General features: G+C 31.6%; 1 protein-coding gene and 2 non-coding genes across 3 annotated transcripts; 1 reads left to right on the top strand and 2 right to left on the bottom strand.

The window, feature by feature from the left end:
- The first annotated feature begins 13,380 nt into the window (after positions 1-13,380).
- Positions 13,381-17,036, top strand: LOC137819038 (uncharacterized). The gene is made up of 5 exons (XM_068622752.2): positions 13,381-13,746; positions 14,761-14,921; positions 15,298-15,334; positions 15,904-16,006; positions 16,662-17,036. Exons 1-5 carry the CDS (start codon positions 13,462-13,464, stop codon positions 16,766-16,768), a joined length of 693 nt encoding a protein of 230 aa, XP_068478853.2. The 5' UTR covers positions 13,381-13,461; the 3' UTR covers positions 16,769-17,036.
- A 3,676-nt stretch (positions 17,037-20,712) lies between these two features.
- Positions 20,713-20,785, bottom strand: TRNAA-AGC (transfer RNA alanine (anticodon AGC)). Its single transcript has one exon. It is a non-coding gene; the product is annotated as a tRNA-Ala (tRNA).
- Positions 20,786-20,886: 101 nt separating this feature from the next.
- LOC137819932 (small nucleolar RNA U3) lies at positions 20,887-21,076 on the bottom strand. Its single transcript, XR_011082492.2, has one exon. It is a non-coding gene; the product is annotated as a small nucleolar RNA U3 (small nucleolar RNA).
- Positions 21,077-26,508: the final 5,432 nt, after the last annotated feature.

Raw genomic sequence — 26,508 nt, forward strand, 5'->3', positions numbered from 1 at the left:
AATACCTGATGTAAGCGAAAAACTCGTGTACATACTTATCATCTAAATCAAGAAGAATTACTAGCTGACACCATCTTATTGAATTTTCATTCTTCTCTTTTCGGTCTTGGATGTTTTTCACTTCAGGTGAAATCCCTCCCGAAACAATGTTTACATAATTCTTTTCGGTCTTGGATGTTTTTCACTCCAGGTGAAATCCCTCCCGAAACAATGCTTACATAATTCTTTTCGGTCTTGGATGTTTTTCACTTCAGGTGAAATCCCTCCCAAAACATTTAAATAATTCTTCGCGGTCTTGGATGCTTTCACTGCAAGTGAAATCCCTCCCGGCGAAAGTTTTCACTCCAGGACAAAATCACGTAATGCTTTCAGTCTTTCGATTCAGTTGAAATCACAATGTCTCATAACTCGCTCAAAAAACCGAAAAGAACGGAACATCCAATTATTACAATCTTATTTATGCTTCAACCTTAGCAATTTATTATAAGCTCTATCAACAATCAATTCAAAAAAATAAATAAAAAGTTCAGGACCAAAGCCAGTTATTATATTAGTTTATCTAAAATTTTATCTTTCATCCATAATTATTACTATTAAAATTATCAACTAATGAAATTACGAATAAAGTATATAAAATTATTGTATATACTTTAACACTATACATCCACGTTACAAACCAAAAGAATTCCCTAGTCTGCTAATGATTGCACTTAGGTTGGAAAATCTTCGATTTTGGCACTAAAAACCGAAAAGTAGTTATGGTTTTCGAGTAATAAAAGCCGAAAGAAAATCACTCCTTCAACGTAATAAAAATCGAAAAGTCATCTTATTATTTCGAGATTATAGGCAGCGAGAACAGTAGTTAAGAATTTAACATATACTATTTAGACGCATTTTAAAATAACCAAAAGCATAGTCCCAACAGAGTAGGACCGAAAGGATTGTGAAACAACCGAGAGGTTTAGATAACATTCAAATGATACACCAAAAGTAAGAGGCATGACGTAATAAAACGAAATAACTCCAATTAAAAAGAAGCTAATAAACTTTCTATGTGCTGCAGTTCCAAAAAAGGTTACACTAAGAATGCAAACATCCATACATGGATCAACATTCCAAAACCAAATCATTCTCGTCAAGCAAACCGAGAAGCTATAAACAAAAGGATAAGCACCTATATCCCCCTAATTTTCGATATTGATATCTTCAGCATCATTATCCGGAATTTCATTAACAGGAACTAACTCACCATTATAAAAGTCCTTCTTAACATCAGAATTCCCTTCATCAATGGGAATCTTATAAAAATGTTTTGCTTGTTGAAGAGCCTTCTCAAAACCAAGGTTGTGTTGTTCAAAGATAAAGCTTTTGGCCTCAAAAACATTAGTCTTCAGCTGAATTATCTCTTCATCCATAAGTTTGATTGTCTTCTTGTCAGTTTCATTTGCAGAGGATAACGTTGATACCTTCTCGTTCAAAAGTTGGTTTTCTGTGAGTAGTTGAGCATTCTCTTTACCAAACCTCGAGTTTTCACTCTTCAATTCAGCATTTTCCTTCTCAAGACCTCCCCTTACAACATCGTCTTCATTTTTCTGTTTCTTCATCTCTTCTAATTGCAAAGACAAAGAGCTCATTTTTTCCTTATATTCGGCAAGATCCGTCTTCAATTTCTCAAACTCAGACAAAGACACACAGTTTCCATTTTTCTCTTTCATCATTTTTCCAATCAGCAGACCTCTACTCGACAATTCAATAATAGAATCCGCCAACGAAGCAGCACCCATATTCTTTAACATGTTGTAAGATGGTTCATTAAAAGAAGTTTGAACAAACTTCGCATATTTTGTTGAAGCACTAAAGATGGTTTCAGAAAGAGGTTCAGATGAAATGTTCTCAACATGACGATGACACCGAGACGACGAATGTGATTTCTTGCTGTTTCTCTCTCATTTCTTTGACTTCTTCGAAGGACCGCCAACATCGACATTACATATAGCTTCACCCACTTCAACATGTGCAACCGGTTCCACGACTTCTACTTCCACCACAGGATTCACCACATTTTCACGCCGAGGAGTTACATCACCTACCTTGTTCAACAGCTTTGAAAAGTAGGATCGAGCTTTCGGATTTGTGCTTGCCATCAGAGCTGAAAATCCATAAAAAACTTAGCAAAGTTAAAAAACTCATCCTATAAAGCAGGAAAATGTGGAACAACCACGTACCAATAAGATCTTCTCGAGGATTTGGTGAAGTGTACAGTTGTAGCAAGGCGCGAGTGGGAACCTGGTACGAGAGCCGACTAAAAACTTCGATAACATGACGATCGGCCGCACCCATTGAGTGAAACGATATTGAATTAAACTTCACGGGATCCCTTGTCCAATATAGAGGAAACCTTGGAGAATCTCCATCAAAAAAATACTCTCTTCCTACAGGCTCTATTAGAATTTTGAAAAAACCCCCCTTAAAATCTTTGTATGATGATGTAAAAGGTTTAAGGAAACAAACATTGGATTTACTGATAAGGGATAACCACCCAGGCCGCTTCCCAGGCCGAGACCTATAATAGTACAAGAAGGAAGCAGGACTGGGAGAAAGCGATAATAATTTACACAAAATGCTAAATGCTTGCATCGCAGCCCAACCATTGGGATGAAGTTGAGTAGGAACAACATTAAGAAAGTTAAGAACGCCTATTTGAAAGTTGTTCAAAGACAACCGAATATGAAGATCTCTAAAAAAGCAAGCATAAAAATAAAAAAATTCATAGCTATCACCCTCTCGGCCATGACAAACATTATCGACATCTCCAACACGCCGAAAAGAAATAATATCATTTTCAATATCAGAATAATAAATTTGAGAATGGGAAAGAAAACTACGAAGTTCGATAGCAGAACGATACTTCGAAAAATACTCTCGGACTTTAGGATTAACCCATTGGTAACCTGGACGAAGATTTTTCTGAGGCAATACAATTCCGAATTCTTGAGGAGCATCAACAGTCGGCGCTCCATTTGAATCGTTCATACAAGAAGGAGTAGCAGATGAAGACTTCGAGTCTGGATGATCTTCTTCTCGCACCACTCGCCCAGTTGATTCACCACCCGCGCTCGAAAAATCATTAGAAGTAGAAAAACTTGAAAGAGACATATTACCTTTGCAAGAACTGATTGCAGATTGAAAATGAGCTCCTTTTTTCAATAGGCAACGAAACACACATTCATAAAGGTTTGAATGAAGAACCTATTTATAACCCAAAAATACACCCTAGAATTCGAAACGTTGCAAGCAATATGAAATCGTTCAAAAATTTATAATCTAACGGTTAAAACAACAAATTCACGTCAAATCAATTAAACTCAGCAAACTAAAGCACAAAAACCGAGGCATTTAATATCAAATCAAATCAAATGTCAAAATTATAATATTTTATTAAGACACAAATACTTTTTGCCTAAGCTTAAAGTATTTCTGTCTTGGGGGGCCAGTGTACTGGTAGGCTAAAACCGAGAGGTTCAAGCCGAGAACTACATAGTAAACAACTAAGAGATGATAGGTTAAAACCGAGAGGTTTAGACCGAAAGCGAAAAAGACATATAAAAGAATAAAACAAAAATATAAATATTATATAAAAATAAGAGCCCAATTAGATAAAAACTTACAAGAGGGGTGCACAAATAATAAAAAAGGTGTAGAAAGAAAGCCCAAGAGTAAAGGGGAAAACCCATTAAAGAAACCTTATAAATAGGAGTTCAGAGTAAGAAAAAGGTAAGAGTGATTTTATCTGATGAATATTAAACCATTTCTGACTTTGGCATTGGAGCGACTTGCAGGTACCCCCCACCTGTCGTGAGGAGAAGCCGAGAGCACCTACCGTGAGGAGAAGCCGAGAGCACCTGTCGTGAAGAGAAACCAAGTGTCCAGCCCAAGATAGTATCCAAGCCCAAGATTGAAGGATTTGCATGAAGAATTAATCTTGTTAACCTATTTCGAGTGTTCTTGGTCCCTGTTGTAAGAACAGTTAACATTTCAAATCTATTCATAGTATTCAAATTGTTAAACATTATCATTTGGCTTAGAAACTTATAAGTACTTTCTAGTCAAAATCTAAGGATCCAAATCATGGTAAACAAGCATTACAAACAAAATGATAATACCAATCATCAATTAAGAATAAAATATTATGTTTAAATATCACCTCAATACATAAGAGTTTGAACAAATTATTCATAATCTCAAAGGGTAGAATTAGCCACACATGTTGGTTGTTACAAGTATGAAGAGCAAGAAAAGAAGATCTATGATATTTCTCCTTAACGCCTGCCTCCTCTAGGGTTTTCTATCACCTTCTATTCTCTCAATTGGATTCCAATCCATTCAATGAATATATTCCTTTCAATGATTGCTTGCTAGGGTTGTGCCTCAAGTCTTGTATTTAACCTAGTTGGATTTGGGCTACATGACTTCTCTCTTAGGCGTTATTGGGCTCGTCTGGGCGAGTTGCATGAAAAAGGCCCAACATCATTGGAGTGATCTCGCTTGAGCGAAATCCCCTGAGAGCATCTGGCTTGGGCGAATTTAGACGAGTTGGGGTGAGTGTTGATGCGTTTCAACTTTCCTTTTTTAGCTTTGTACATTCTCCTTTTGCTCAATCATCTCCATTCTTCCCTATAATCCTAAAATTAACATAAATTTGGGAATAAATGCTTCTTATTCAAATTAAAATCACAAAAATATGTAAAAAAAAATATAAATTCATAAATTAGGGGTTATTTTATGGTGATTTTATCAATTAATATCCATAAGTGTCTGCATTTTAATATGAAATTTTACTTAAATTTGGCACTTATCAAAGCCCAAACATTAGTTTTTAGTGGTACCTAGATAGGATAACCTTGCATCTATCACCTGTTGACCTTCTCACATAAAAAAGACATCTTTAACGAACTCTTTGAGCCTATCATGCTAGCCTCCTAAAAAATTACTCTTTCTAACTTGTCCTATGACTAACACCATGTCTTTGAAGGAAAACATTTTTATAAGGACACTCACCAATGTTAAGAAAAGGATATACTAGCAATAGGCCATGTATTCTCATTCTTTTTCACTACAAAACCCCTAATAGAGCAAGGTCGTCTAACTTTAATGATGTGGTTAGCTCTTATGTTGCCATTGAGAATTTATACTTTTTTCAAACCAACCAATTTCTACCATCTAGATGATAATAGTGGTGTGTTCTTACAAGACGACTCTAGTGGTTTTTGCCAGTTCTTATAAATCATTACTCCAAGACTTTCCTTACCAACTACGCCAATGTGAAAAATAGGGAAATCACAATAAAGGTGAGTTGAATTGTAATTTAATTAATTTTGAAAGTCTTTTTGAAAATATCATATGATTAATGGTGTTAATACAGTGATTTTATTTTTTAAAACAATTAGACTAAAATTCTTTCATTCGTTGTATCATGTCAAAATGCTACTTGCTAACTTCTTTGAATTCTTTGTCTGTGATATTTTCTCATTGACTTTGACTAATGTGAGACTATCATTCTTCAGTCTAATAGACTACACCTAATGCAAGTTTGAAGTAAGATGATTCATTGAAAAAATGGAGTAAAAGACATACATTTTCATACACATTTTTCAACAAGTTTCATATGTTGAAACATAAAACAAGTTTCCTCAATATCTTATAACAAATATGATCAAAAGGACATATTTAAGAGCTTAGTTTATCCTTAGCTTTTCCAATCTAAATGGTCACATCAGAACAAATTTAGCAAATCAACTGAACCACTTGACTAACATACTTTTTAAGTTTTCTTTAATAAATGATTAGATCATAGTTATTGCATCTGACCAACCTTGTCAGATGCAGATTTACAAATCTCATCTACAAACCCTTTGATAACAATATTTTTAGAAAATACTCCCACAAAAACTCTTCTTCTTGGGTTAATGCAGATGATAATAATATGTAATGAAAAGAAGATAAAAATGAAAGAACATGTCCATAACAATTTATACTGGTGATAAGTGTCAAATTTTAGTAATATTTCATATTAAAATATAGACACTTATGAGTATTAATTTCTAAAATAAGTATAAAATAACCCCTAATTTATGAATTTATACATTTTTACATATTTTATGATTTTAATTTGAATAAGAATGATTTATTCCCAAATTTGGTGCTAATTTTAGGATTCTAGGGGAGAATGGAGATGATTGGGCAAAATGAGAATATACAAAGCTAAAAAGGAAAAGTTGGAATGCATCAACACTTACCAAGCTTCCAAAATGCACAAAAGAACCATCTCACCATCAGGGGAGCTCGCTTGAGCGAGCTATATATCGCTTGAGCGAGATAGCACCATTTGAAGTTGGGTTGGACGTCGTTTTGCTCGGTCAAGCAAGCCCATTCTTGCTTGATCGAGAATCCACTTAAGCCCAAAAAAAATTAGGTTAAATAGAGAGCTTGAGACACAACCCTAATATGCAAGATTGAGAGGAAAACACCATTGAGTGACTTGTAACCCAATTTGGAGAATAGGAGGTGTGAGAAACATTAGAGGAAGCAGTCGTCAAGGAGAAACATCCTGGATCTTCTTATCATGCTTTCCCTACTGGTAATATTCATCATGTGTGGCTAACTATACCCTTTGGAATTGAGAGTAATCTGTTCAAACTCTTAAGTATTGAGGTGATATCTGAATATAATATTTTGTTCTTCATTGATTATTGATATTATTGTTTTGCTTCTAATTCTTGATCTAGAATCTTAAATTTGACTGGAAAGTATCTTTAGGGTTCTGACCTAATCAATAATACTTAACATATTTGAGCGCTAGGAATAGACTTGAAATGTTAATTGTTATCAACATTTGATCTTAATAATAAGTTGTTTTTATAAATATGCGAGGAATCGATATTTATGAAGCATCTTAATAATTTTATATGCGATGAATCAATATATATGATTTTATACAGGCATCAATATCAATCAAAGGGCATAATATTACCATGATAATCAAAATACAAAAGAGTGAAAAAGATGAAACCCAATCCCTATTTTTCCAATTGAAACAACAAATTCTTTGACTTGTTTTATTATTAATCATTGCCATCACAACAAATTCTTTGACTTGTTTTATTATTAATCATTGTCATCACAACAAATTTCACACATTTTTATTATTCTATTTTATATTTAGCGAATATTTTACTTGATTATTCAATTGTTCCTTGTGGGTTCGATCCATCCTTAGGGACACATTATTACTTTTGACAACGTGATGCACTTGTCGTAAAAAGCATCAACTGGTTTGTCTAATGTATAAACTATATCCAGTTCTTGACCAACAAACAAATTTCAACTAAAAAAAGTAATGTTGCAAAGTACATTAGAGTATTCTTTTGGTTCATAGCCACTCTTGGCTAACCGTTTGAATATTCTTAACATAAGTCACTCCTAGCATACACTGAGTATTCTTTGGGCTCATAGTCACTTCTAAATAACCCCTTGAGTATTGTTAACACAAGGCACTTATGCATTAACTGAGTATTCTTGACTACATCCACTCTTGGCTTAATTGTGTATTCTTGGCATAAGTCACTCATGACTTAATGAGTATTCTTTCGAATCGCAGCCACTCCTAGCTGACCATGTCAAGGAGTATTCATTTCCAAGTGATTCATTTCTCAACTAAGTATTCTTTACTAAGTCATTCCTGGCTTAACTGAATATTTTTTGTTCTTTAGTCACTCCTAGCTAACATACAAGAATGGTAAGCTTGAATGATTGTCTGATCATCTTATCTGACTAATAGACAGTGATAGCGTCTTATAGACAAATACACAATTCAGGTTTTCTCTCATAATACAAATCATCTTGCTCTCTAGGGGTAGCGTCTTTTGACATATACAATGGATAAGTTCTCTCTCTTACGTAGTTGGAAACACACTATTAGTGTTTTCCATAAACTTTTTCTGAATCCTAGCATTATAAATGTGTTTCTTCTTTAAGCTTGAGGACCCTTCTATGAAGTTGTTAGGTTTGCTTTATCATCCGATTAACATTATGATATGGTGTAACCTTTGTTCTCTTGACTTAGAGAAGTTCTTTTGATTTGAGCAGCAATTTGGCATGATATCTCATTTCTCTTTTCTTCTTCTTTTGAATGGAAAACCTTAATATACTCTGGAAGGAGGTAGCAATTAAGAGGTCGTTTATAGTCATTCAACAAATTCAGTTTTTATACATGTTTTTGCGCCTGAAAAGCTTTAATGTGATTGTTGCATTTAATGTAACTTTGATTTACACTCCTTTTTCTTCGCAATGTCCTTAATAATTAACAATTTTTATCTTGTTAAGTCACATAACCTTTTCCACCAATTCATTATTAAGTGCATACGGTATATGGCAGATAGCTGGATAAAATTTGAAAGGCTCTTCGTGTCAGGATGTTGATGAAGAAAATAACTGTAAATAATGTTCCAAGAGATCTTTGATATTTGTTTCATATTTAATCTTGAACAAATCTCTTTGACAGACAAACATTTCCTGCAAACATAAAATAAGCATATGGATATTTATTGAAGTACGAGGTTAACTTAGTCTATGCGTATATTCTAATGGTTAGTGTGCATTCATTTGTTCTTGTGTGCACCTTTTCAGACTTTAGAGAAGACTGCATAATGTTGTATCATTTGTCAAACAAAACACCTACATCGTCCATGATCTATTATTTTCATGAAACTATCGTCAGACAAAGTATGACTATGTTTTATAAAGCACTAATTAAAATATTGAAGCATTAGACTTTTTCTTTAATTGTCAATCTATACAAGATGCTCTAGTTATGGGGGAAGCAACTGAATAAAAAAAAATACAAAGCTACAAGTACGTATTGAAGAAGTAAACAATAAAGCATAAGTAGAGGTTGATGCCTAAGCAAGAGAAGTAGTTCGAACTTTGAAGACTCCCTAAGCAACTCCTAGGTCTTTTAACTCATAAATTAATTAAACTTTGTCCCATATGCCCATCTCATACACTACACCAACCAGTCCACAATTTTCCATAATGGACATGGTGCAAACCGTGCCTCGAGACCATGAAAAATGTCAAACACATAAGTTGGATCATGCAATTTCTTTTCTTGTTGAACACATGAGAGAAAACATGTGTCTTTTGATCCCTAGTTTTGAGCTTGTACCACTAACTTTAACGCCCACTCTAGTTTTTCCATTAACACCACTAGTTCTTCAAGTAACACTTCCAACTCCTTTAGTCATACCCACCCCACCACCTCCATATATGGTTAGCAGACCACCACCCTAAAACACTCCTAAATTAATACCTTCACCATCTTCTACAACCATTTTTAAATCTACCCCCTAACGCTTTATCAAAACCATAATTGCTCCACTAGAAACTTCCCCTACAACCAACCCACCAAAAGAACTATTAAGGCAAAGACATGTTAAGTTCTTATAAGACATAAGTCTTAATATTATAACCTTGTTATTGACACCTAAGTTTTTATTATAACAAATAAGACCATTTTAGTTTGTATAATATATGCTACCTAATCCAAAATGAGTATCTGATGAAAGCAAAAGAGTATATTATTAGATCATGTATGGAGTCTAAACTCAATTCGCGAAGTATGAACAATTTAAAACAACATCTAGTTAAATAGAAGATAAAGAGAAGAATGTAGAGATTTATACTATATCACCCAACAAAAAGGGCTACGTCTAGTCCCTTCAAGCAACTCACTTAAGAGTCTTTCACTAAGTATTCTCCACCTCTCCGGGTAAACCAATATTCTACACCTCTTTAGGTACACAAATATTCTTACACCTCTTCAGATCCACAAGTATTCTTACACCTTTTCAGAATCACAAGTATTCTTACACCTCTGCAGATCCACCCAGTATTTTAAACCTCTACAGGTTCACCCAATATTCTAAATCTCTACAAGTTCACCAAGTATTCTCTAACTCTCCAGGAAACTAGTCGTAATCTCCCCGTAAGATCACAACCTCTTAACAATGAGAAAAACTATCTATTAAGAGAACAATAAAAGCTCACAGGGTATACTTCACAATGTGAAGGATTTATAATGATTAAGCTCACAACCTAATTCTCACATATTCGTTCTTCACTATAATATATGAAAGTGTATGCACAAATCTAAACATAACTACAAAAAGCGTTTATGTACACTTGAATGTTTCATATATCGCATGTATGTATTTTGTTGTTGTGCTCTTCACCCTTGAGGTCTTTATGTATACTTATGAATATGAACATTACAACTTCAAGGTTCTTCATTCTTCATAGTAGTCGTTAGATGCTTAATATAGAACCAATTACTTATGATTTATCTTTGTGTGTCTTGAACGTGTAAGGTATTTCAAATACTTTTTTTATCTTCCAATATCAGTGTTGTTCATTACTTAAATATCTGCTCATATCTGTCACGTTTTTCTCCTTCAATACATTGGACGCTTGATATAAAAACTTTTGTTCTGATGCAAAATCTTCAATTTTTATTAACATTTCAAAATGTTTCTTTAACTATATTTGATTTAAACATTGAAGCTTGAATCACTTGGATATGTTACGGTTTTAACTTTGTGTGTTGCAGTTTGAACATCTCCAGACTTAGATTTCTTTGTATTAGATGCTCAAATAGGAAAGTTCTTCTTATATGTATCTTTAATACGCTTTATCACTTGTTTGCGATTTAAACATATTTCTCTTTGCAAATCTTTGTTTTTCATCTCCTTCATATTGTTTTACTCTTGATATTTATAAATCTCGCTTATCAACTTCATCGTTTTCTCGTTACACACTGAAAATGAAAACTTTATCTTTCATCTTTACTCGCGTCTTTGTGTCCCTTTAATATTTTATGGGAACAACATCATTATTGGTTAACATAATAATCAACAATTAATTGCCAAGTATCATTGAAACAATAGTTTTATAATATCTTCTAATTACCTAAACTTTCTTTCTCAAATATTTTACTTTGAATGAAATTTTAAATTGTTTTTAAGTTAATAAAAAATCAGAACGTTGTAGCAGAATTATATTTAACTTATTTTATTCCACTAACCATATTTTGAAAAACTCTTTGATATAAAAAATATTCATGCTCTGATTTTTGAAAACTTCACAGCAAATTATTGTTCATACAAACACTTTCCAATACAGTCTTATATATAATTCAATTTGTGCAGATGTATTCGAAAACATTTTAAAACCAATATGGAAAACATTTTTCATTCCCTAAATATTTTAAGCAAAAGGTATTTAAGATTTTCATGTTTTCTGTATTACATTCTCAAATATGAAAACTTTCCAAAATCATTTAACCAATAATCTTATTTAAAAAATAATATTTATATGATTTATAAATATCAAGTAAGATTTGAAAACATAAAAGCGATGTCACAAAACATTATAAGAATGTAAAGATTAAGTATGGACTCTACCTTGACATAGTGGTTCGTCTGATGAGTTGAAGATACATGTATCATCTTATATGTGCATTCTTCAGTGTTCGTTTGATGGCTTATAAACAAGTGCTTTGATATCGTCTGTCTTGTGTTACCCAAGAAGTTCGTTTGACGAGATCTTCTGATGAGTTCATGAATACTAGGATTGTCTGATATGATCTTCTTATTTACTTCGTCTGATCCATTCCATTCCATTGGTGATTTCTCTATATCGTCTAACACATTTTTTATTTTTTGGATATTATCTTTATGAGTTCTTGGTCGTTTGTCCAATATTTAGACAGAGACATGATTGTTTGATGGTTTGTTGCTATGAACGAGCACTATTGTTCCATCTAACAATCTTTTCTTTTTGTATCGTCCGATGCGTTGACGTTAATGGGTCTTGCTTATCTTCTATATTGTTTTTGTCTACACTTATATTGCACATGAGTGAATTTTGTCATAGCACAATACACCTTATAATGTTTGTTATTATCAAAACATATAGACGCTCATATCATCAGAGTGTGAAAGTCTACTGACACAACACATGAGAGTATTGAAAGTCCTTCACATGCTTAAGTTTTAGTTAATTTCCTAGACACTATAGTAAGAGAAATATCTGAATTGTAAATTTTTCATTGTTATGAAGTTACCTATAGAATCAAGAAACTTATTGTTTCATATATGTTTGCATGAGTGTGAACCTTTTAATTAAACAACTTTATTCTTGTACAAATTAGAGAGACTTTGTGGTTTTTTTAAAGAGACCTTGTGTATTTGTGCTTATACTCTGGAGAGTTTTAGTGGATAGCTTGAAGAAACTTTGTGTATTTTTTCTGAAGAGGTGTTGTATACTTAAATAGTGAAAAGTGACTTTATGTATTTGTTATAAGTCAAAAGTGACAATAATAACACTTGCAATCTCATTTTATTAGGAGAACCCTTTTATTGTTGACATTGGAAAACTAGACGTATCTAAATTGGGGATGAAATTGTATCACTTGTTATTTCCCTTTCATTTTTATGTTGTATTTCCATCACTAATTTAATAACTGGATTGCCTTTAAAATTAGTCAAGTTTTGTCTTGTAAGTTTTGTATCTTTTGACTTCTTAAGTATCTAAGTAGAACTGTTCTTCTTTTACTTGACATTTTAGTTCAAGCAAATTGATCTCTTAAGTATCTTATCACTTTTAACATTTAAAAAAAGAGTCACATATGAAAGATAGACAAAGAGAAGGGGAATAAAGAACTTGAAAAAAACACACCTTATCACATTTCACCATTTCTCATTTTATTTTCTCTAATTTCCCTGTTTTAAACCACCACTCTTGCATTTCCTTATCTATTTTCTTAAATTAATAAATATTTTAAATTGAGTTGTTTTAGAAATAGTATCTCCACAATGCAAAAATTTTAATCAATAATTAATTATAATTTTTTGAGTCAAGACAATGCAACATTTTAATAAATAAGTAATTATATAGTTTTGATTAAATTATTCCTTTGCTCTCTTTATTTATATAATTCATTTAATTTGGTTTATGTATTTATATAATTTATTTAATTTACTATTTATAGTATTCAAAGTTCTAATTAAGTTCTTCTATTTTAAATTAATACCAATTTAATCCTTTGTAAATAGTTGTTTGTTCAAAGTGACAAGAAAAATAAAATTGATGTTAATTTGCAAAATGGGAAAGTGAATTGAAAGTTTTAATAGTATAAAATCAAATAAAATAAATTATATAAATATTAGAATTATAGAAGTAATTTAACCAACAATTATGCAAAAGTAATAAAAGTGAGAGTGGATTATATTTAATAGTGGATATATAAAAAAAAATATTAAAAACAAGAGGCAAAGCAGAAGAACCTATATACTACTTTCACTGATAAACCTTTATTTTTTTCTTTGCTTTTTTTTTTTTGTTTCGATGCTCTCTGTCGCGAAACGGTTTCAGCTTCGGCCTCTGACGACGCCGTTTCTCCTCGGGCAGCTACGGTATGCCCGAACACGGCCAAAGGTTCCGCCGTTGGCGCTGAGGAAGACGGAGGAGCGGTCGGAGTGGTGGGCGGTGGACGGCGAAATGCACGAGATCGGTGATCACGTGCCGCCACGTGAGCGCTTCGTGATCCCCCGAGAAAACATCCCAAACAAGCGCCGCAAGCAGCTCAGAGAACAATTCATGCGCCGAACACGCCTCGTTCTTAAGGAATCCGTTAGTCCTTTACTCTTTCTCTCGATTTTCTGTTATTTATTTTATAATTATATTTTGTTTGGGATAATATAGTTTTGTTGAGAAGAATTGTGCAGCATAGGATATAGGCAAGTCTGTTACTCCGTGTAGAGATTAAGACCAAGGTTCTGCTACTTTGTTGTGTTTTAGTCTTTGTAAGATTTTTAGTTCTTACACTCAAGGTTTAAAATTGTAGTCTCGGTTCTGGTCGCAATTTTTTCATTGTGGACAGATATTGTGGTTGTGGAGACTTCAGAAGCCTTGATGTAGCAGTCCAAACAGATATTGTTTTAAAATGTAGGTTTAGAGTGTATTTGAGTTTTACTTCCGGAAACTGGTTTGTAGTTTTTGAAATGCTACTAAACAAGGTTGCTAGTTAGTGGAGGGTGGTGCAAGACACAAATCAGGAGTGGAATCGAGGGAGAGGTTGAATTCGATGAAATTAACTAAAAATGAGAGAAAATATTTCTTAGCTGTTTCTATTATTTTGTTTTCTAAACACTTGTTTTTGTTCTTTTGGATGCAAAGCTTAACAGATTTTGGATGAGAGATTGATTTCTAAGTTGTGCGATTTTAAAACCAACAGGTGAGAAATGAATCAAACGAACCTTTAGTTTTCTTGTGAAGGATTCAAAACTTGTGCAATGAAATACAAAAGATCACTTCATTTTGTTAAAGGTAGGGACTGAAATTGAATACGTTTTTTTTATAGGGATTAAAACAGGATATTTTGTTATTTTCCCATACCATCAACATATTTAAACCTAAGGCATTGTTCCCCCATTGTATTTTGTGTTTTTCAGTTTGAATTTTCATAATACATAGTTGCATTTCATGGTTATTAGGTTGCTTAATGTGAGTGAAAATGTGATGGATATTATAATTCTGTTGCATTGTTGACTTGGTAGTTGTTGTCCGTTTGTGATTTTTTATGAATAAAAAATGTAAAATTCAAAATCGTGATTGTTGTCTAAAATGCTTGCCTTGTATTGAAAGGAGCATGATCCTTGGTGTAAAAGGTACATGGAACTGTATAATGAACTTAGAGAAAACTGGGAGAGACTTTATTGGGATGAGGGTTACTCTAAAAAGCTTGCTCAGGATCATGCGAACTATGAGTCTGCTGAAGATGATGATAGGGATTTCTCCCCGTACAGGTTTGCCTCCATTGTTGATTCTTTCTTTTTTTTTTCTTTCTTTGCTAAGGCCTATGACCTCTTTTGTCTTGGGAAAATGATATTTTGCTTGTACTGTCACATGCATGAATTTGATGACTGAACTGGTCATGCTCAGTTTTATTCAAACAATTATTCTTTGAAGATTCTGAAGAGTCTCTTTTGTGTTAGCTTTATATTATTATGGTTCTGAATTTTCTGTTTCAAAATTTCGTGCTGGTCACTATTTGGTAGTTGGTTATCATGTAACAACCTTTACACTGAAGTTTTGATTTAACAATATTACCTAATTTTCCATGGTCGATCAGATTAATGGATGGTGTTTAATATTGGTGTATTCTGCTATATGGCATTTCAGGAGTAGAAGACCTCAGCCTCAGATGGAATATAGTAAGGTACAATGATTTAAACATAGTATAGAAGTTGCCTTTTTTGTCTTGCTTTTGTGCGTCATGCTATATATATCTTTGATTCTAAGGATATTGTTCCATTAGTGAGCTATGCAGAATAAAGTGCCATCAGAAATTAATTGCATCTTGCTATTCTGTATTACATAAAAAAGGAAATTATTTTGCCCATATTGAAGTTTTGCCCATTATTAGGCTTTCACTGTTGGAATTTCAACTCAAGAAGCCCAACATGAGAGTTGAGGGATTTTATTTCACATCATCCAGAATGGGAAAGGAATTATATAAATTATAAATTTGTTCCTGTTGGTAAGGGTATCTGGTTTTGAAGGAATGATAGGCCATTTTTTAGTGTTAACTGGGACAAATTCCCCAGTGATATTAAGGCACAGTAATTATCTTCTGCATCATTTGATTTTCATATTGTTTCTACTTGACTCTAACTCGTACTCCCATTTTATATCTATTTGTTTGAGATAGCTGTAATCATTAAGACCGAAATGTTGTTTAGTATAATTTTGTGATACCTTCTCTCTGATGATTGGATTCTAATTCAGGACCAGACTTTTGGAAGAAACAGACAACCTGATAACTTGGAGAAAGTTAGCCTTCTTCGGGATAAATTTGAATATGACAGAGAGAGAAGAATGAAAGAGAAAGGTTAGTTTCTAGCTGGTTACACACCATTCTGAAGTCTAGTAATCCCAGTATATAACTTTTCTCAGTGAAATATTTTTGTGATTTTTTTAGAAATGGCCAACTCATTATACAATAGCACTGGTACCTTCTACCTCATCGTGGTGCAGAACCATTTGTTTTCCTGATTTTTTAATGTTGAGCATGTAGAGAGGCGAACTAGCCAGTGAGCTGAGTATACTCTGTATGTGAGTAATTCAGCTAGCTCAGTCTTCAAAATTTAAATGTAGCAATTGTTTACTATAGTGATAGGATCATAGCTGACCCACCTAGTACAGTCTTATCGCTCTCAAGACGGAGAGACTCAGCCTACCTTATTCGCTAGAAATTGGTTAAGGAAAGTTAGGATATCCGTCCCACGTAAACATAGAAAATTTTTGTCACAACCACTAAAATGAGCACGTAATATAAATCCCAAGAGAAAACTTAACTATAAATAGGACTGAGAAGAGGTAATTTAGCTATCAATAGAATGACCATGTGATGCGTGAAAATCTCAAGCAAACTATCTTCTGCGTAAGTTGCTTGATCTGTTGGTTGTTAGATTCAGCTTGTCAGTATTTTCTCGTTATATATAAAAAAAGTCACTTATCATTTATCACTATCTACATCATTGCAGCATTTGCACCGATGCATGGAGGATCTCTTCCTGACTCTCATGATTCTAACCGTTGGAACCAACCGCTAGATACTGATCGATATTTTAGCCAAACAGAAAGGCGTTGAGAGGAGAATAAACTAAATCTGCCTACCATATGGAAAGGGATAGGATAGTTTTTTCTCCCACTGTAACTAGTTCCAGGAATGTTTACAGCTAGGAAAATGGATTTTTTTGGTTTAAAGCTCATGAGGGAGTTGTGTTCTGAACAGAAATATGTAATGTATTAATACACTGACCTTTACTTCTCTTTCTCTCAAAGTTTTGACTCTAACAAGTGTATGGAAAATTGAAAGTAGCATGAAATGAACCTGATGAAATATTTTAGCTGATAAACTCATTTAATCTGTATATATTTTCTTCTTGAACACCTCTTTGTTGGTTAATTGATCAAATGTGCATGCTTCACAATCCTCTTCCTGGTGATGTTGGTGATTATTTACTTTTTATGGTTTAGTCTGCACCTAAAACTTCTATAATTTAGTTATCCAACTTTTTTTCTAATAACTATGTTCGTTCTTGTCTAAGTGATAATAAGAGAGTTTGGTTATTCGTACACCTGATAACAATTTATACAATACTACTCTTTCTCTCATTTTCATTTTCTCTCTTTCTGTTGTTCAAATACTTTTTTTTCACCATAAAATATAGTGTTGGAATTCCCAGCCTATTGACAAGAGTGATCATGGAAGGGATCACTTGGGTTCACTCGAATTTAAGGGTGTTTTTACCTGTATATTAATTTTTTTGAATCACCTTTTATTCATCTTAAAATGAGTTTTTGTGAATCTACTTTTACATTCGGAATGAATAAGAGGTAATCCAAGAAGTTCATGTGATATAGGAAGTTGAGGGCAATTTCTTCCTGCACTTTCATAAATCTTTTCATTCCAAAATTACACTTTCATAAATCTTTTAATTCCAAAATTACTTTTCAGCAAAAGGTGCAGGTTTTTTTTTTTTTTCAAATTGTATAATTTATAGACCTTGTATTCCAAATTCTAAAGTTTGAAATGCATTTTCAAATCTAAAAAATATTTTCCAAACTTTAGAATAATATAAAATTGTATTTTAAATAGTTTAGAATTTTAGAATCCAGAAGAATGGGAAAAGGAGTGTCAACGAAGAAGATGAAGAAAAGGACAATTTTCATTTCATGTCTTCTACGGAGGTGCAGGAATAAAAAGCATGGAGGTGCAGGAAGAAATTGTCAAAGTTGAGTTCGAGTTCAAGAAACCATGTTGGACTGGATTAATGAGATGAAATTTGGCAAATTTTTCTTGCACTTATGAATCTACATCTTATCATCTTTCAAAATTACCCTCTACTCCGAATATGAAAATCCGGAATTCAAAAATTAAAGTTTAATCTGGAAATTAAATTCAAAATGAAAAAAATACATTTCAGAAAATAAAATCTGGAACACAATCTAGAAATGCATTATGGAAAAGAATTTCCAAAATTTATAAATGTGTTTTGGAAATTTAAATCCAGAAACATATTCAAAAAAGGGGTTTGAAAAGTAATTTTTATCCACACCATCTCATTTAAGGTATTTTTATCATTTTGCAAGAATATTTTTGTCATTTAATAACAAATTGAGTAGAGGTTGCAATTGATACAGTGAAAAAAAAAATTAGTTGTAATTGCTACGGTACATGAAGAATTTGCCTGAAGTTTTAGTAATCCAAATCAATTAGAGCAGGTATTAAATGTGAGACATTCTACACACTCCTTAACTTAATTTTATTTATTTCTTTATTTTCAGATTTAAACTTGAGACAAAATATCTTATATATTTCAATCTTTATAATTTTTTTCTACCATTTTATACTTTTTAAATAACCAATCACTTGAGTAACTTTACTGCAAATTGAATAAATTTAGTTAATTATTTTGTGTTAAAATATGTTTTAGTTCTTAATTTTGAAATATTGTTTTGTTTTAAAATTAAAAACAATATTTAATCTTACATTTTACGAGAATGTTCTTTTGTCACATTCGATGTTGACATAACAAATGACTTGTATGACAAAAATAATGACGTGAAAATTTACTTCTTCTTTTTTGTTAAAATATATTTTTAAGTCTTTGAATTTAGATTACTTTTTATTTTAACCCTCGAAATTTAAAAGTGATATATTTAGTCTCTCAAATTTAAGTTTGATTTTTATAGTCTAAAATTTAAAAAAAATGATTTTTATAATCCATAAATTAAAATATTTTTAGTTGCCCAAATCTAAAAGTTCTTTTTTAGTCTCCTAAATTTAAATGTGATTTTTAGTTGTCGGATTTGGTAATATTTTAGTTAATAAAGCTGTTAAAATTTTACAAAATAAAAATAAATAATTGGAAAATTCATTGTTAACTTTTTCTCACTCAAAATTAATGAATGATGTCAATTATTTTGTCACACTTTATATGATTCACACCATATTATAAATGTGTAAAAGAGCATATACATTCTAGAATTATTTTTTTCCAAAATAGAAACAACAGAAGTAAATTTTTTGTTTCAACTAGACATTTGTATAAACATGTGAAGTGCTTGAGAAATAAAGGAAAGAAAGATAATGTTAAGGCTTTTATGGTGTTGACTAAAGAAGATTAAAGGAGATGAAAAACCTTAGAAGTCTTCATTTTATATATCATATGAAGCTATTGTTGGATCATAGATGAACTTTAATTGGGGAAACGAAAAACTAACTATTTACAAATCCCATTAGGTAGAAAGAAAATGGAAGACATCAAAACACAAAAAAAAACAAAATTGAAGAAGTACAATAGGACATGGAAGAGGACTATGATGTAATTAGGATTGATAAAAAATACTTTCAGACAAGAAAGAGAAAAATATGTTCAAATGTGTCAAGAGTCAGATATGTGTTGTTCTAACAAAATTTTATGCGCATGAAGACTATGGAGGATAAACTAACTTATTTACTAAATAATTCAAATGTTACACTTTTAACTTGTTAACTAATCAGTTGAAAAGACTCAATTCTACCTAATTATTTCTTATATTTCTTGTTCTATTCATTTCAACTTAATTTGTTCAAACAAAATAAAAAAAATAAGAGTAAAATTGTCCACTTTCATTAATCTGATGTTAATTTATATACCAGAGTCTCTTAGATATTCAATCTTAGAAAAACTTCAAAGAGATTCCTAGAACAACTCAAATCAATATTAAAATAAATTTTGATATTTTGCTCCTTAAAGGTAGTTAATGAAACAAATATATCTTCTCTTACATGTCCAACATTTTCAGTTAAAGTTTATCCTGAAAATATGGATATTTACAAAATGTATAAAAGTAATAATTTTATCACCTCCTTAAGTTAGTGTAAGTAGATTATGGATGTCCGACTTGACCATTAAAGAATGAAATTTTGATGGTTTAAGTAAAAATGTCAATCGATTGTGTAAGGGTTGAGACATAAGTTGGCTGGTTGTTTCCATCAGTAATCTCATCTTGAACAAAGTGATAATCAACCTTGATATGTTTTGTTTGTTCATGAAATATTAGACTTTTAACAATGTAGAGGGTTGTTTGACAATGACAATAGACATGCATAAGTTCAAAATGTGAGATATCAAGGCACGATAAAAGCCTTTCAACAATTTAAACCCACAAGGTGGATGTCAATGAACAATATTCAACTTCTACAGCCAAGCAATGTTGTAAAATATACAAAGAATCATCTACTCTGTTATGTGTCCTTTGTTAAGTAGATTAGTCTTATTAGACATAATGTTTATTTATTCATGTGCAAGTGTCACTCCATTATAACTAAGTATGTTCAATTTTGCCTTCATCCATCTCACCCCTTGACTTTTATATTTCATTCAAGATTGCTTTTAGATAGGTTTTTTTTATTCATCATTTGAGACATTGTCCATTATCTCAATATTTTATTCAAAAATATCAACATCTCGAAAAAAAATCCTTTTGTCTCAAAGTAAAATAGTTTCTAACACAAGCCAATCCAACAATAAAACAAAAGAAAAATGGAGATGCGGGGTATCGATCCCCGTACCTCTCGCATGCTAAGCGAGCGCTCTACCATCTGAGCTACATCCCCATATATTCTTAATTTTGGGCCCTTTGATTTTAAAATATGGATAAGGCCCTTTCCAATTTGGGTTTAGTTAGTGGAAAAGGCGGTAAAAAAATATTTGAAGGAGTCTGTCAGACAACCCTGTGACCATCCCAGATGGTGACAACTAGGAATGATCCTCTACGACTAAGATGTATATAAATCCTGAGAGAAGACACACCTGACCGTTAATCACGCTCTGATCACAGGGCCATAGTTCATCCACCAGACTTTAGTTCCTGTCTCCTTAGAACTCAAGGATCTTCTTTAGGTAGAAGAACGCTCCACCTGTAAAGACAAAAGGGCGCCCTTACGGCCGTTTGCACTCTAACACTCAAGTTAGTAAGGGCTAAAGAAACAGTAATGTGTGTAAAGCAATTTCAGTCTTAGAAACGGCGTACCTTGCTAAGGTTCTTACCACCCTCTTTATAGGTTGTATCTAGGGTTACTTTTGTGATGCTCCCACGTCTTTTAGTGGGCTTAGGGTTCCTGGGAGAATGTCCTTGCACCGCTATTACACAATTTTAGCATAATCTGACGCATAGGACTTCCCTTTTTTGGAGTGCATAGACCTAACAGCGTAGCCGCCAGGGTACCTACTCATGTACCAGCGCTGCGACATCATCTGTTTTGTAGGTTCCCTAAGTATTCATGTGTCATGCATGCAGTCTTTCCCTGGAAACCCTAACCCTAACGGGTGTTAGCGCCTCCAAGGAACACTTGCTTGTGTCGTACTCGAATGTACCATACACACCCCATGCATGATCCTCTCGTGACTTAGGTCTTTTCTGGTATCAGGGTGTTAACTTCATGTTAATTCATACTGTTTGTGAGACCCAACTTACATGGCCCACCATTACTATCAGACCACCGATGTCCAATGTCTTTCTCTCAGACCGATGACCGAGGTCTGGCCTGTACAGTACCTAACAAAAAATATTTTTTACTTGTACTAGTAAACTTAAATCTTTTCTTTCTTGGTTATGAGCATAACAAAGTGATTTAAATACTCTTAAGTGTTCAATTGAGAGTACTTATCCATAAAATACTTTATATAGGATTTTTTTCTTACATGATATACGTTTTATCAAAGAACCTGCGTTTAAAACACTTTCCCTCAAAATAAAATAAAATGATCACCTTGAAAATACAAAAGCATGAACCACATTTATTGATCTATTTTATTAGTTTATGTACAAGAATTGCGTTCGATATTTACTTCTAGAAAACTCATAAAAAATTTATAAAACAACCCGAATAAGTATTAAATAATTTTTGGCTAAATCTCACTCATAAAAGATAGTTAATGATATAAATATATTTTTTCTAATTTGTCCAACCATTTCAGTTAAAGTTTAGACCAAAATTATGGATATGGTTTATAAATGTATAGAAACAATAATTTTATCATATCTAAATTAAATAAGACTACCATCAAAATTGTAACATCCCTATATTTTTCCACATTTAATAACCATAATTTCTATAAAATATCAAATTTAATATATAAACATAATACAAATGTTTACAACTCTTTCATATAATGTTTCAAAATATCTTTCTCTTCATAAGACTTTAAGTATTTACATAAAATTAAAATAATTTTTCAAAAGAAAATACAATATTTTCATCATCCACCTTCTCACTAAGAAGCTAGCTCTATCTCCTGTAACATCATTTGCTCCCGTATAAATACACGATCATCACATATTAAAGAAAACAATCACAAAACAAAACAAAGGGTATGCTAGCTATTTTTAAAACTTGTAATATAATAAATATAACTTTATACATCTACATAAAACCATCCATTTTCATGCATTTCACATAACCATCAAATGTCTATCAAAAATTCAAAATTCATCTTTCTCATGTCAGACTTCTACTGACTTACAACACATAGACATTTGACTCTACTTCCGGAAGACTCGTGTATTGAACTTGGCATCTAGAGACCTGTATCTGTCATACTACTCACTGTGAAATCCACGTAGTCATGTGCATACTCATCTCAATGTTTCATCATCGCATATGACAGGATGAATCCATTTAATATTCTCTGATAAGTTCTTTCAAACCTCAAACTCAGCCAAAGGGACCTCCTTCGATTCTCACAACTGAATAACTTCATTTATGTGATTCCATTATATCAATAGAGTCAGGATCGTCTCATTCACATGATACTCACAAATCAATACACCCTAATAACAATCTCAACACGATATTTCCTTTTCTAAAAATACTTTGTCTTAATCACACTTTCACACCATTCAACATTTCATGTAACACATCAATGCACCATTCGATCACATCATATTTTAAACTTTTCTAAACAATCCAAATATCTCAAAATTTACTTAAACATATAATTAAGTTCCTTTAGTCATATTTTTCAATAAGATATAGAATTTTCACTTAAAAATAATATGCAATAATAAACTAGGCTTTCAAAAGAAAAACTAAAAATTTTAAGTTTTTTTCTTTTACAGAGATTCTAGCTTGAGCGAGAATGGGTCTCGCTCAAGCGAAAATTCTCTCGCTTGAGCGAGATTCAACCTGAGAGCACCTAGAATTTCATCCTAGGTCTTGCTTGAGCTAGAATTTACTCACTTGAGCGAGAAGGGACTCGAGTGCACCTCCTTTTCCATTATATTCTCGCTTGAGTGAGAATTATCTCGTCTAAGCGAGATATACAGAAAAAACTGCATAATTTTGCCTAATTTCACCATTCAAAGTCAAACAAAAACAATTTCAACAACTCATCCATTTCAAAAGTAACTTGTACTAATCAACTATACAAATCAACTAAATTTTTCATATTCAAACAAAAACTTCTACCATAAATCATTATATCAAAATCACCATTTTTCACATTTTATTTCAAATAATACCATATTACTCATAAGCAATAAATCCTACAGACCAAAATTAAAACTGGTGACCACGTCACCCCACATCCAGATCTTCTAGCCTAGGGTTCTATTGAAAATTTAAACTAGCTTCCCTTACCTGAACTTGAGCATATGCTCCCTAAGAGCTCCAAACTACCAAAAGTTCAAGGGTAGCCTAACCTGCACCACAATGTCCTGATCAAAAGTCTAATTATACCACTAGGACCCTAAGCTAACAGAGATTAACCCTGAAGCTGAAAGAGTCACATGCAAAGCCTATGCAGAGACAAACTTAACAAGTTCAAAATTTGACTCATAGAGAAGAGTAAAAATGAACTTACTCTATTAAAGATTCTAATCAGACAGTCTTGTAATATTCACTGTCAGGAGTCTAATGACGGACTCCGAACATCAAACTAATGAGCGAGGTAGTCAAAATCTTAGAGAGAATGTAGAGGAAAGGAAAAATGAGTTTTTATAGAGATAGCAGTTCTTTTTAAAATGAAACCTCAATAACTGAATTTCTATTTATATACTCTTTTAACTTTAATAATAAAATATTCAAATGTCATTTTAACTGTATCACTTCTACTTTAAGACTATTTTTTTTTGTCCTTACAAAAATAATTTCACAAAACTCCATTAAAAATTGACTTTTATTTACAACCTCTGTAAATCTTCCTCTAAACAATAATACAACAATACTATTCAATATTTCCAAACTAGTTTCACACTACCAAAACACAATTAAAATCTCAAAACTATCATTCATATATTTTTGCATTTCTAAAACACAACAATCCAACAATTCACATAATATATATATTCTTTTTATAAAATACTTTATTATGATCAAGTCACGTTTATGCCTTCTAAAACTTTTAGCATATAATTTCATCAAATTTTAAGTAAATTTTCTTACTTGAAATTAAATTTATTCCAACTAAAGTTGACATAAGACATGTTTTCACACCAGAAACTCAAATTTGTTCATAGAGAACCCTAAACATTAAACTAACAAAGATTCATTATTGTCCATCAAATCACACATATAAACACAATTTCCTAAACATGCAAATCACATTATTTTAAATAAAATTTTTAATTATTGGATATTATTACTATAAGAAAATCATTAAATAGAAACTAATTTTAATTATTGGATATTATTACTATAAGAAAATCATTAAATAGAAACTAATTTTAGATACCAAAATAATTAGTTACTATTTGACTAAGTTAGAGACCATTTTATAAATTAAAAAAATTATTGATATCTAAAGTAATTTCTATTATTAATAAAAATTTATAAAATAGTTTATAAATTGGTATCTAACCATTAATTACCAATATTTTAGGTAATTACTTTATATTCTAAATTAGTCTCTATTAGTCTTTTAGAGACTAATTTAGAATCTAAAACATTACCTAAAACATAAGTAGCTAATTTAGATACTATTTTACAAATCATTTTATAAATTTTTATTAATAATAGAAGTTATAAATCATTTTTTAATTTCTAAAATAGTATATAATTTAATTAATAAAGTGATTAATTATTATTTTTTATCTAAATTTAGTTTTATTTAATGATTTTCTTGTAGTTTATTATTTTCTATCTTAACTTCATTAAAACACTTTCACATCTTGAAAAGATGAATAAATATACTAAAAATATATAAAGAAAGTAAAAAGAAATATCTTAGAAAAAGAAAAAAATTTATGAAATAAAATTTAAATAATTATTTTTTTTGTATTTATAAATTTTTTAACTCAACTAATAAAATATTAAGATTTCATCTTATTTTAAATCACTCATATTTGTAAACAAAATTAACTCGATCATATTATCAACTAATTTATCCATTGGTTGTATCAAATACTTTTAATTCAAGTAATTAATTTATCAACTAAGAAATGATAAGTTAGTGACATATTAACTATCTACCAAATAACTATTAAAATTTTGCCAAAAGAAACCCTAACATGGTACTCCAAATCTAAAATGAACACCCATGAAAACCCTTTTTTGTTATGCAATAACTCATGACCTAACAACCTTAACTCCATCATTATTGCAATGTAGCACTTTTCACTGACCCTATTGACTTGTAATATTAAATTCATTGTTGGAGGCTGAGCAACATTGATGGATGTTAAAACAGGTGTTAACTTCATTCGTTTGTGTGAAATTTCTTATTGTATGAAAGACAGAGAGTGGTTGATGAAGAAGATTATGAATATTATAGTCGAAAATAATATTTGTGCAGAGACTTTATTGGAGAATTTTGTACTGTACTGAGGAGTGGCACAGCAAAGGTTGGACTCACTCAGACGTCAACACAAAAAACAGACATGGTCACATGTGACTGCACAAAGCACAATGAAGAAGAGCATGGATGCGCGTGCATGGTGCTGAAAAGGTTAACTCATTCACGAGGAATAGGGTGGGTGGCCATCGAAATTAGGGTTTCATACCTTCAACTTTCATTCATCTCTTTATGGTCAAATAAATTGGGAGTTAATAGGGTTGATTGAGTTTATACTTTTTATGTTGAGATATAGATATAATGTTAATTTATATTATTATGTAAAAATTATAAGAAAATCATGAAGTATATAAAAAGTAATTAGTTGTTATAGTGATTAAATTAGAGATTATTTTAAAGATTAAAATTTTTTTGTTTCTAAATTAGTTTATATTAGTGTTAAATGATTTTTATATTGTTATCTAATTAACAATCAAGGTTTTTGCTATCAAATGTATAAATTAAATAATTGGTAGTTAAAATCTTGGTAACTAATTAGATACCAATT

This window comes from Phaseolus vulgaris, chromosome 10 (assembly GCF_051622355.1).
Source record: "Phaseolus vulgaris cultivar YP4 chromosome 10, ASM5162235v1, whole genome shotgun sequence".
Classification (NCBI taxonomy): Eukaryota; Viridiplantae; Streptophyta; class Magnoliopsida; order Fabales; family Fabaceae; genus Phaseolus; species Phaseolus vulgaris.